The sequence below is a fragment of the Scyliorhinus torazame genome, chromosome 16 (assembly GCF_047496885.1).
Source record: "Scyliorhinus torazame isolate Kashiwa2021f chromosome 16, sScyTor2.1, whole genome shotgun sequence".
Classification (NCBI taxonomy): Eukaryota; Metazoa; Chordata; class Chondrichthyes; order Carcharhiniformes; family Scyliorhinidae; genus Scyliorhinus; species Scyliorhinus torazame.
This window is the reverse complement of record NC_092722.1, coordinates 107,535,334-107,547,401: the sequence shown is the minus strand read 5'-3', so window position 1 is coordinate 107,547,401 and position 12,068 is coordinate 107,535,334. Positions and strand designations below refer to the sequence as shown.

The 12,068-nt window shown below is 45.2% G+C and overlaps 1 protein-coding gene across 2 annotated transcripts in view; it reads left to right on the top strand.

Annotated features, from left to right (window-relative positions):
* Positions 1-12,068, top strand: part of nrbf2b (nuclear receptor binding factor 2b) — a 64,630-nt gene that overhangs the window by 51,070 nt on the left and 1,492 nt on the right. For both annotated transcript variants that reach the window (XM_072478819.1, XM_072478818.1), the window contains one exon: positions 1,437-1,477. In XM_072478819.1, coding sequence (XP_072334920.1) covers positions 1,437-1,477 — 41 coding nt within the window. The remainder of the gene's footprint in view (positions 1-1,436; positions 1,478-12,068) is intronic.

Here is a 12,068-nt window from a genome sequence, read left to right as displayed (position 1 = left end):
CATGAGTAGTGATAACTGTGTATAATAAATGTGCTTTGATTTAAATCTTACTAAGCGGTGTATTGGATTATTGATCATTACTCGGACTTGAACCACGTGGCGGTATCATAAAGATACCTGGCGACTCAAGAGCAAAGGTGATAAAACAGAGCAATTAAACTAAGGCAAAAGTTAGCAACAGTAGGAAAAAACAAATGTAGAATATTTCTTAAACCTGTCACCTGCCAACACAAGATGACCACCCGTTTGCACACATGCACTTGTTCATATGTGTGCAGAAAACCTAAAGCTGAATCTGGCTGACAATGGAAAACAGATACACAAATTTAAACTGCCACTTAGAATTTGAGGTTAGATAAAATTCTTATTGATATATTTAGTAGTCTCATTGTTTTTTAAAATTGGTGCATATTTTTTGTGTTCCTCAGGACTCGACTCATATTTTCTCTGGCTGGGGGGTGAGGGGATCTAGAACCAGGAGACACAGTCTCAGAATAAGGGGCAGGCCACTTGGGACTGAAATGAGAAGGAATTTCTTCACTCAGAAGGTTGTGAACCTTTGGAATTTTCTACCCCAGAGGACTGGGGGAGCTCAATCATTGAGCATGTTCAAGGTGCAGATCGATAGATTCCTAGATATTAAAGGCATCAAGGGAAACTGGGATAGTGCGGGAAAATGGCATTGCAGTAGAAGATCAGCCATGATCTAGATGAAAGGCAGAGTAGACTCAAAGGGCTGAATTACTTCTCCTCGTTTCCCATGGCAGTAATTAAGGATATGAACTCCAATTCACAGCCTAAACTGTGTTTATTGCCAATGCTGAGATGTGTTCTAGCTGGAAAACATACTCTTGGATTTGGGGAAAATTTATAAAGCACTGTAGGATCACATTGGATTGTAACTTCATCTGTAACCCTTGTGGTAGACCAGTGTTGTCCATTCTTAGCTACAAGACAGATGGAGTCATGTGATCTCAATATTAATTATCCCATCTTTCGATGAGCTTTAACGTTTTTGTGCATTTGTTAGTAAAATGGTAAGAGGCATAGCAGTGTATGTGAGAGTGATTATTGGTGTGAATGATTGGTAAATGTTTCAATAAATATGCAAGTGAATTACGTTGACCTCCAGTGTGTGTCTTTTTGTATCAAGATATTTTCTACTGAAAGTCATGCATGCGAATGGAACAAAATTTCCATAATCACACCTGTGGTGAGTCAATGATTTCTATTGGGCAATGCAGCAATTTCATTGTTCAATTTGGGAGTGTCTTAGGAAGTTTCTCTTTGGAATAAACTTTGCATTATGCACTCCTACAGTTAGCTGTATATCCCGGTTGAAATTTAAATCCTATGCAGCTGCTTTTGTAAAGTGTCATTTGATAAAGGAATATGATGTGTGAGCCACTGACTTTGAGTTACTTCTTTCCACACAGAGCGTCTTGGAGAAGCGATGAAACTAACACAGTCAGAACAGGTACGTAAAAAAGCATTAATCATTCACTCGCATCTTGTTACATAGACAGCACTGAATCTAGGGAAGCAACTAATTATTGTAGAATCCCTACAGTGCAGAAGGAGGCCATTAGGCCCACTCCACAGCCCTATCCTTGTAACACCTTGGCCCCACTAACCTTTGGACTCTAAGGATCAATTTATCATGGCCAAGCCACCTAACCTGCACATCTTTAAACTGTGGGAGGAAACCACAGCACCTGGAGGAAACCCACACAGACATGGGGAGAACGTGCAAACTCCACACAGGGTAGTCACCAGAGGTCTAAGTCGACTAGGTCCCTGGTGCTTGAGTCAGGCTATAACCCAAGTTCAGGACCCCAGCCCATTACCTCTGCTCATACCTACCATATCTTTGCTTCCTGGAGACTTGGACGGGTAAGGTTTGTATTTTCCCCGCCCCAAGGCAGTAGTGCAGGTGCTGAGGCGGACTACTAAGAAGGCCCGCCTCGAGTCACTGGGATATCAGTCCAGCTCTATATTAGTTGTGTTCATTATGGTGCTCCAATGTACTGTGCCTCTGCAATTCAGCAGGCAGCTTAAACTGCTTTCCCAGTTCTGATCTCTCTTTAACTGTAGGTACTTTGCTTTGGCTGGAGTACAATTACCCAGGCACTTACACTCCTTTGATTTCTCCTACACGTCATCATTTTCCATGTGTGAGCCAAGGCAATGAATGTTGGCTGGCAGGCTATTTGATTTGGACACATCACAAGAGCTTATTATAGAGTTCTCATTATATATACAACGGCAGGAGACACTCAGTGGAAATCAGGAAAGGTCTTGGGTCAATTATTGCCTATTTTTGCTTCAGAAAAAAACATTAGAATTGGATGGCCAATTGTGTATTGTCCATAGCATTGCACTGAATCCTTCAGTAGACTTTCATTTGAACCCAGAATCAGCGTTGCTCGGGCAGCCATGTTCATCAGGAGGCCAAGGCTGGGTCAGAATTGGACCTGATTTCAGTCAGCTTGATAAGCTGCCGGAGCCTCCACAGGCAGCTCACCATATTCAGGGAGAGAATTTCAGACCGTTTGCCCAACTGTCGGCCTGCCCTAAAGTAAATTCTAATGAGAGGGACAAGAGGAAGGGGGCCAAAGTTGTCTGTTGTGGTCATTAGGAGCTTGGTGAAGCCAGTTGAAAGAATTCTCCCAGCTCCATTTGAAATTGAGACTTAAAAATTGATCTTTATTACCCCTATTTTTCATCTGGAAAACAGATGCAAAGGTGACCAATTTCTGTGAATTGTTGGCTCGGAGTCTAAGCACTAACTTTAGAATCTCATTGGGAACTAATGGTGTGTGCTGGAAACGTTTTGCATTGTCCCACGTTGAAGATACCTTTAGTTACCTGTTTGAAGTAATGGGTTTTCTAGGAAATGTGCATCTGACTATTTTTCTTCCTGGTTTTAAAATGTTTGATTAACCTTTGGAGATTTTTCCATTCTGAACTTGATCACTTGGTGCAGCAACCCATTTGTACACAGTGAGCCAGTATTCTGTCCCAGAAAACCAACTCTGTTCCAAAGTACACCTTGACAATGATTCTGTGATTATTGTTCTGGAGCTTTAATTTCTCTAGTGGCTCCAGAGGGCATTGTGCCCATAGCCATAATGCAGTGCAGAAAACAGAGTCTCTTCTGAATCTTGCATATTTGGATCACCTGCCCAGCATAACAATTCACCAAAGTCCGGTTGGGGAGTTACAACCTTGGTTATAAAGTGACCAAAATTTGAAATCTCAGTTACTTATTAAGAGAATGAGCCACAAGATTCCATGGTTTCAAACAAACAGATGAATTCTTACAATGCAAGAATCAACAAAGCAAACAGTCCATATTATCTGTCCTAGACTCGAAATCCAGAATTAACATGAGTCAAGCATGAATTATCAAGCAAACTGTGGTCGAACACAAGCCACAAACTGCACACACAATGGCAGACACAACCAAGACAGATCCCACAAATTCTCAGCAGCCCATCCAGATGTCAGTGATCACTGTGAGTCACAAAAATCCATAACTCTTATCTTCCTCGTGAGGGATTTCAGTGCCTCTCTGATGATGTAGTGTCTGGTTTCCCTTCAACAGCAGCTCCAGCTCAGTCTGGCGGCCCACATGCTGCTGCTTGTTGTCAAGCAGCAGGACTTCTGCTCAGACTGCCCCAACGACTGCTCACTGCCCAGCCCCTTGATCACTTAATCGAAAACTGCGCCTCAGTATTTGCCAGGTTGCACTCAAAAGTCTTTAGTCAGGCACAGTTCCAACTGCACTGCTACCAATTACTGCTGTTAACCTTCAGCCTCGCGCTCTATGGCTACTCCAAGATTCACGCTGCTCACCTTCTGCCTGGACTAGTTCTCACATGCTGAACCCCAGCCACCTGAGCAATTGTTTGTCCCATCTCCCCAGGTCTTGTGGTCAGGGTTTTTTTTTTGCGATCTTTGAGAGTGCATGGCTTGTTTCCCTGCTGCTCATTGCACTTGTGCCTGAGCCCCGGGCATGATAAGAGTTGTTGTCCTCAGCCTCAAATAATAGAATGAATTAAAAAATACAGATTCCCTCACAGCACTTGGCAGATCATGTGGGATGACCTTTGCGTTTTGCTGCCTTCTCCAAAAGGCAATAAATACCATGCTGTTGAGCCGCAAAGTGTTCAGGCCAGAAGTTGAAGCTAAAAGTAATAGGCTTATTTATAGATTGAGTAATGCATGCTACCAACAACAATCAAGAAGCTCAACACCATCCAGGACAAAGAAGCCTGCTTGATTGCTCCCCTTTCCACAAACATTCAAACCCCCGATGAACAGTGGTAGCCGTGTGTACCATCTACAAGTTGCACTGCAGTAACTCAACCAAGGTTCCTTAGACAGCATTTCCAAACCTACGACTGCTACCATCTAGAAGGACGAGCAGCAGATACGTGGGAACCCCACCATCTGGAGATTCCCGTCCAAATCACTCGCTATCCTGACTTGGAAATATATCGCCGCTCCTTCAATGTCGCTAGGGTAACATCCTGGAGCTCCCTCCCTAATAGCACCAGAGGTTGTACCTACAGCTCACGGACTGCAGCGGTACAAGAAGGCAATTCACCACCACCTTCTGAAGGGCAACTAGGGATGGGCAATAAATGCTGGCCTAACCAGCGACGCCCACATCCCATAAATGATTTAAATTCCCTGGGTGCTGCATACCTAAATTTGTCAAGTCTGCCACTTAATCACGTGTCAACAGAGAGCATCTGAAATATAACTGACTTGAGTCTGTCATCGGTTGACTGCCCACTTGTTTAGGGGGTTTAATTCCCACTGTCATGCTTTAACACTAATGTGTCTCAGGGCTGTATCAATAAAATTCCTTTGATTTCTGGACCCAAGTACTCGGGTCTCTTGCGCATGTATCTGTTCAATCTCAAAAAAGGAAGACAAAGTTAATATTAGCAAATTAAGATAGTGTTTGCTTCGAGATGCGACCAGCTTTATTCCAAAGTTAGGAGGCAGGTACAGGACAATAGAGGTGATCAGAGTTCCATCGCTACAGCTTGTATTCAGATAATAAAACAAAACAAGGAAATTATGAGCTCGCCCTTCCTGTTGGATTATCTTACCTGAATCGAACAGTCTTCCTCTGTTCCATCATCCAGTAATTTTCACTGCGATCTTTTGGTTCCTAATTGTGCAGCAGGCTTAATATTGAGGAAGCGATCATAATCCTCCCAACATCATAGGCATACGGTGAATATTTCTTTGAGACAAAGCACCAAATTAATTACTGTTTGTCTCAAGGAAAACAGCTTAAAGTTAAAATATTATTTGACTGACTTTGAATCCACAACCTAATGAGAGGTTATCCTTTAAAGCTAATTCGCTGAAAACAAACTTTTATCAAGTACATTTTAAAATGGCTCTTACCTAGGGAGTTTCTTTGAGTAAAATGGTTAAATAATCCTAAAACATGACTATCCATTCTCTCTCCTAAAATCCTTTATCTTCCCAAATCCAATAACCTTCTGGAACTCGACAAAAACTGAAATTGAGTGTTGCGACACCCTAGTGCACAGTTCATTCCATCCCCAATTGACCCAGAGTTGCAATGCAGGTGAAATTAGATGTTATTTAAAATACCTGAGATCCTTGGTTTAGCCTAATGAACTACAGTCACCAGGTAATATTAATTTTTTTTTTTTAAAAAAGGATAGGGATCTTTGCTAAGTGAAATGACTTCCATTCAACTTTTTAAAGTTCAAGCTATTATTTTGGTACTGCGTCCTTCTAGGCTTGAGATGGTTTTCTCTGGCAAGGTTGTCTACCTTCTCTGCAGACGCAGCATTTCAGGTTCACAACAATGGGCTTTCAGAGCAATAAAGCAGTTCTTTCACTTCAACTGGCAGGAGAGAGAGGGAGAGACTGTTCCATTCACTTCCAAGGTCTAAAACTTCTGCCAAGTTTTCTTAGCATCATGCAGGAACCAATTGCTGACCGTTGTGAGGCAGAACACACTCCCTGGCCAACCCACTGATAGTCAGTTTACCAATCGAACAGATTTTCACCAAAACTGGTTCCTAACATCCACTTGGCATCGCTTCTCCTCTCCCACACGCAAAGCTGAGAACACAGTGTCCTGACAAGCAGGCTGTTTCAACTTTGGTCTTCTGAGCCCAGTGGGTCCATGGACCAAAACATTTTTTTGAAACATTTTATTATAATTTTTATACAAAGCATACAATAACACAGAATAACATTGAAACAGTAAGAACCCACCCCCACTTCCCCTTACAATAATATAAACCTCACCACTAAACGCACTCCCATCCCCACCAGCTAACGGTGACCAACTCTTTAAAGTTGGGTCACATTGTGATCCAAAAAGACGAGGTGTTGGGTGTCTTAAAAAATATTAAGGTAGATAAGTCCCCAGGGCCTGATGGGATCTACCCCAGAATACTGAAGGAGGCTGGAGAGGAAATTGCTGAGGGCTTGACAGAAATCTTTGGATCCTCGCTGTCTTCAGGGGATGTCCCGGAGGACTGGAGAATAGCCAATGTTGTTCCTCTGTTTAAGAAGGGTAGCAAGGATAATCCCGGGAACTACAGGCCGGTGAGCCTTACTTCAGTGGTAGGGAAATTACTGGAGAGAATTCTTCGAGACAGGATCTACTCCCATTTGGAAGCAAATGGACGTATTAGTGAGAGGCAGCATGGTTTTGTGAAGGGGAGGTCGTGTCTCGCTAACTTGATAGAGTTTTTCGAGGAGGTCACTAAGATGATGGATGCAGGTAGGGCAGTAGATGTTGTCTATATGGACTTCAGTAAGGCCTTTGACAAGGTCCCTCATGGTAGACTATTACAAAAGGTGAAGTCACACGGGATCAGGGGTGAGCTGGCAAGGTGGATACAGAACTGGCTAGGCCATAGAAGGCAGAGAGTAGCAATGGAGGGATGCTTTTCTAATTGGAGGGCTGTGACCAGTGGTGTTCCACAGGGATCAGTGCTGGGACCTTTGCTCTTTGTATATATAAATGATTTGGAGGAAAATGTAACCGGTCTGATTAGTAAGTTTGCAGACAACACAAAGGTTGGTGGAATTGCGGATAGCGATGAGGACTGTCGGAGGATACAGCAGGATTTAGATTGTCTGGAGACTTGGGCGGAGAGATGGCAGATGGAGTTTAATCCGGACAAATGTGAGGTAATGCATTTTGGAAGGTCTAATGCAGGTAGGGAATATACAGTGAATGGTAGAACCCTCAAGAGTATTGAAAGTCAAAGAGATCTAGGAGTACAGGTCCACAGGTCATTGAAAGGGGCAACACAGGTGGAGAAGGTAGTCAAGAAGGCATACGGCATGCTTGCCTTCATTGGCCGGGGCATTGAGTATAAGAATTGGCAAGTCATGTTGCAGCTGTATAGAACCTTAGTTAGGCTACACTTGGAGTATAGTGTTCAATTCTGGTCGCCACACTACCAGAAGGATGTGGAGGCTTTAGAGAGGGTGCAGAAGAGATTTACCAGAATGTTGCCTGGTATGGAGGGCATTAGCTATGAGGAGCGGTTGAATAAACTCGGTTTGTTCTCACTGGAACGAAGGAGGTTGAGGGGAGACCTGATAGAGGTATACAAAATTATGAGGGGCATAGACAGAGTGGATAGTCAGAGGTTTTTCCCCAGGGTAGAGGGGTCAATTACTAGGGGGCACAGGTTTAAGGTGAGAGGGGCAAGGTTTAGAGTAGATGTACGAGGCAAGTTTTTTTACACAGAGGGTAGTGAGTGCCTGGAACTCACTACCGGAGGAGGTAGTGGAAGCAGGGACGATGGGGACATTTAAGGGGCATCTTGACAAATATATGAATAGGATGGGAATAGAAGGATACGGACCCAGGAGGTGTAGAAGATTGTAGTTTAGTCGGGCAGCATGGTCGGCACGGGCTTGGAGGGCCGAAGGGCCTGTTCCTGTGCTGTACATTTCTTTGTTCTTTGTGTATTATTAACAGCCACCAATCTATGGTAAAACCCTTCCATTGAACCTCTCAAGGTAAACCTGACCTTTTCAAGATACGAGAACTCCATGTCACCCAGCCACGCCAAGGCGCTTGGCGGTGTAGTCAATCTCCAGCCCAAGACGATCTTCCTCACTGCCCCAAGTGAGGCAAAGGCCAGGACGTCTGTCCCCATCCAAAGCACCCACAGATCTGAAACCCCAGAAATCGTCACCAGTGGGTAAAGGCTCCAACCCAATGCTCAGGATTACTAACATAGCACTAAAGAAGCCCACTGGCCCCATCAAAGACTGATTACATTTATCCTTTACCCCATTGAAAAACTGACTCATTCTAGCCGTCGTGAGACCTGACACGACTTTTAGCTGAATGAGACTCCGCCTCACCCAGGATGAGGTTGCGTACACCCACCTCAGTGCCTCGCTCCAAACCTCCTCCAAGATTGGCCCCGGCTCGTCTGCTGACTTTGCCTTCATACCCTTAAGCGAGCACGTCTCCTCCCCCATCTATCTGCTGGTATATGCCCGACGCACTGGCCTGAGCAGGATGAAATCCGCTCGAGCGAGGTAGAAGGTGGGCCGGAAAGTACCTGTTGACTGAGCTGTGCACCTCAACTCATCAGCATCTTTAAGCCCCCTTCACAGACTCTGCTTCCACCCGGGCCACAGTTCCTCCGAACGCCCACACCACTTTAGCACTTTCTCAGCATTGGCTGCCCAATAGTAATATTGAAAGTTTGACAAGGCCAAGTCCCCTGCTTGTTTCTTCTGGAGCACCGTCCTCTTGATCCTCGGGGCCCTTTCCCACCCAAATAAACCCAGTCACAAGCTGGTTGATCTCCATGAAAATGCCTTGGGCAGGAACACTGGGAGGCCCCAAAGTAAAAATCTCGTCAGGATATTCATCTTAACCGATAGCACTCTGCCCGCCAGGGATAGTGGGAGACCGCCCCACCTTTGTAGGTCTACCTTAACTTCCCAACCAGATTTGTGTAGTTCAACCTCCGGAGTTCCCCCCAGTCCCTTTCTATCTGGACCCTCAAATACCGGAAATGACTTCCTGTTAGCCAGAACGGCAATCCCCCAAGCCACCCTTTCCACCCCAAGACCCAACCACCAAGTATTCGCTCTTTCCTATATTTAGCTTATAACCAGAAAAGCTCCCAAAACGCTGCAAAATTCCCATAATGTTTCCCACTGATGCCTCTGGATCCCTAATGTATAATAGCAAATCGTCAACGTTTTGCGAGGCCATATGCTCCACCCCTCCTCTAACTATTCCTTCCCATGCTTTCAGAGTCCTCAGCACCATTGCTAAAGGCTTTATTGCTAATGCAAACAACATAATCTTTATTAGTGTCACAAGTAGGCTTACATTAACACTGCAATGAAGTTACTGCGAAAATCCCCTAGTCGCCACATTCCGACGCCTGACTGAGAATACAGAATGTCAAACTCAACATCCGACATCCCTGTCTGGTACCCCGGTATAGACGAAAGGACTCAGGAGTCACTTTGTTAGTGCAAATGGGGCTGCATACAACAGCCACATACTCGGTCCAAACCCAAATTTCTCTAGTATCGCGAACAGATAGCCCCACTCTACCCTGTCAAATGCTTCCTCCGCATCAAGGGACATTATGATCTCAGTAACCTTCCCCCGGGGTGTACACCACATTCAACTGCCGTCTCTCGTTTTCCATCAACCTATGCCCTGTTTGGTCTTTCCCCACCACTTCCAGCAGACAATGCTCCAATCTTAACACCAAAACCTTAGCTGGATGCTTCGCATCCACATTTAACAGGGTGATTGGATGAAATGACCAGCAGTCTGCGGAGTCTTTGTCCTTCTTCAGGAGCAAGGAGCCTGCCCCAGCGTCTGTGGCAGAGCAACCGTTTCATGAACATTGCATTGTTCTAATGCGGGGTGTATACATTCACCAACACCACCCTGTTTCCCTTCTAATACCTCTGTGACTATTATATACTGGCTGCCCACATCTGCTATTACCTTCTCCAAACAAAACCAGAGCCTTTTATTAACAAGAATCTCCATCCCTCGGGGCCCTGCTGTTAAACCCGGAATGGAAAATGTGGCTCACCCAAGCCTTCGAAAGCCGTGTCTGATCTCGCTCAAGCATATGGGTCTGCTGGAGAAACATCATGTCTGCCCCAGACTCTTTAAATGAGCAAAAACCAGTGTTCTTTTGATTGAACTTACCATGCCCTGCACATTCCAGGTGACCACCCTTGTTGGGGGGTCTCTCGCCTCCCCATAACCTCGAATCTGCCATTGTCACCATGATAGGCTACAGCTTCATCGATGATTCCCAGGCTACAGGCCCACCGAAGATGGCGACCCGTCCCACCCCAGTGGTGGAACAAAAAACTCCATGGTCACTGTCTGTTTTCCCCCCATTCCAGTCAGCAGACAGCCTGCTGCCTCCTCTAACCCCCCCCCCAACTTCTAGACAAATCAAACCTGACCCAACTGGCGCAACAAGTCGCAGCACCATTCCCCCACTTGACTTCTGTTAACTAGCCTACTTCCTAGCGCTAGCAAGGTGACCCCCCTCGCAGGTCCCACCTATTCCTTAACCACCGCCTTCACTCCTGCCCCAAGCTCGCATCCCTCCCCCAGTCCTCATCCCCATCCATATTAAATAAAATCCTAAGCTCAGGGAAGAAATGTCCCAACGACTAAACCCGTTCAGAAGGATTCCACATACCAAAAATAATAAAACAACAAGAAATGGGAGCAAAGGAAATAAACTGGAGGACTCTGAGTCATGATGTCAAAGTCACATGAGTCATGCTGTCAAAGTTTTTTCGTTTGTCTTGCACTCATCAGGACAGATATGCAGGAATACTGATTGCAAAGGGAACAGTAATTTATACTGCATAAGAAGAGAGTGCTGATTGAGCAAATGGACTTTGATTGCTAGAGGTGTTGCCACAGAATGCACCAGGGAACAGTTAACTGCCAAGCTTTTGTTTAAATTCAAACCAGGCAGGTCAACTCTGGTCAAGGCATTACCATTGGGGAATGAACCAGGGACTGAATGTTCCCCAAGCTTTTGTTTAGTTGAAAAATGCTTGGTGTGGGTTGTTGGGTTTGGGGGGGTGGGGGGGGGGGGGAAAGAGAGAGAAGAGAGATAAGCCACTCCTTGGTTCATTTCCCATGGCAATGCCCTGACCAATCAGTTGGTATGCCTGCTTTGAGTTCAAACAAAAGCTTGGCAGTTAACTCTCCATGTGACATCTCTACCAATCAGAGTTCACCTACCAACCAATCAACACACTCTCATGCAATATAAATTGTTGTCCCCTTTACCGTTGGTATTCTTGCGAAACTGCCTGGTGAGTGCAAGATAAAAGCTTCAACAACATGTCCCTCTTTTTCAGCAGTACTCAAGTTCTGTACTACCAAATGACTGTAAAAACTGAACTGTTTCATAGAATTTGTACAGTGCAGAAGGAGGCATTCGGCCAATCGAGTCTGCACCGGCTCTTAGAAAGAGCACCCTACCCAAGGTCAACACCTCCACCCTATCCCCATAACCCAGTAACCCCACCCAACACTTAAGGGCAATTTATTATGGCCAATCCACCTAACGTGCACATCTTTGGACTGTGGGAGGAAACCGGAGCACCCGGAGGAAACCCACGCACACACGGGGAGGATGTACAGACTCCGCACAGACAGTGACCCAAGCCGGAATCGAACCTGGGACCCTGGAGCTGTGAAGCAATTGTGCTATCCACAATGGACTGGACTGGGTCTTTAGCTTTTGTTAATATTTCTCTGTTTTTCATGTGTAGTTTGATATTCTTTGTCCTGTTTCCACTGTGTTGCTAGGAGTACTGACCCAATAAGAATGCTAGTTTGGTTCTAGAAAGCAGGAATTTCAACTCGCCAGTTAGCCCCTGTCCAGACAGCTCCAGATTGAATGTACGTTTAGCATTAGAGTCATAGAAGTTTACAGCACAGAAAAGGCCCTTCAGCCCATCACGTCTATGCTGGTCAAAAACAACTTTAATTCAATTCAAATCCA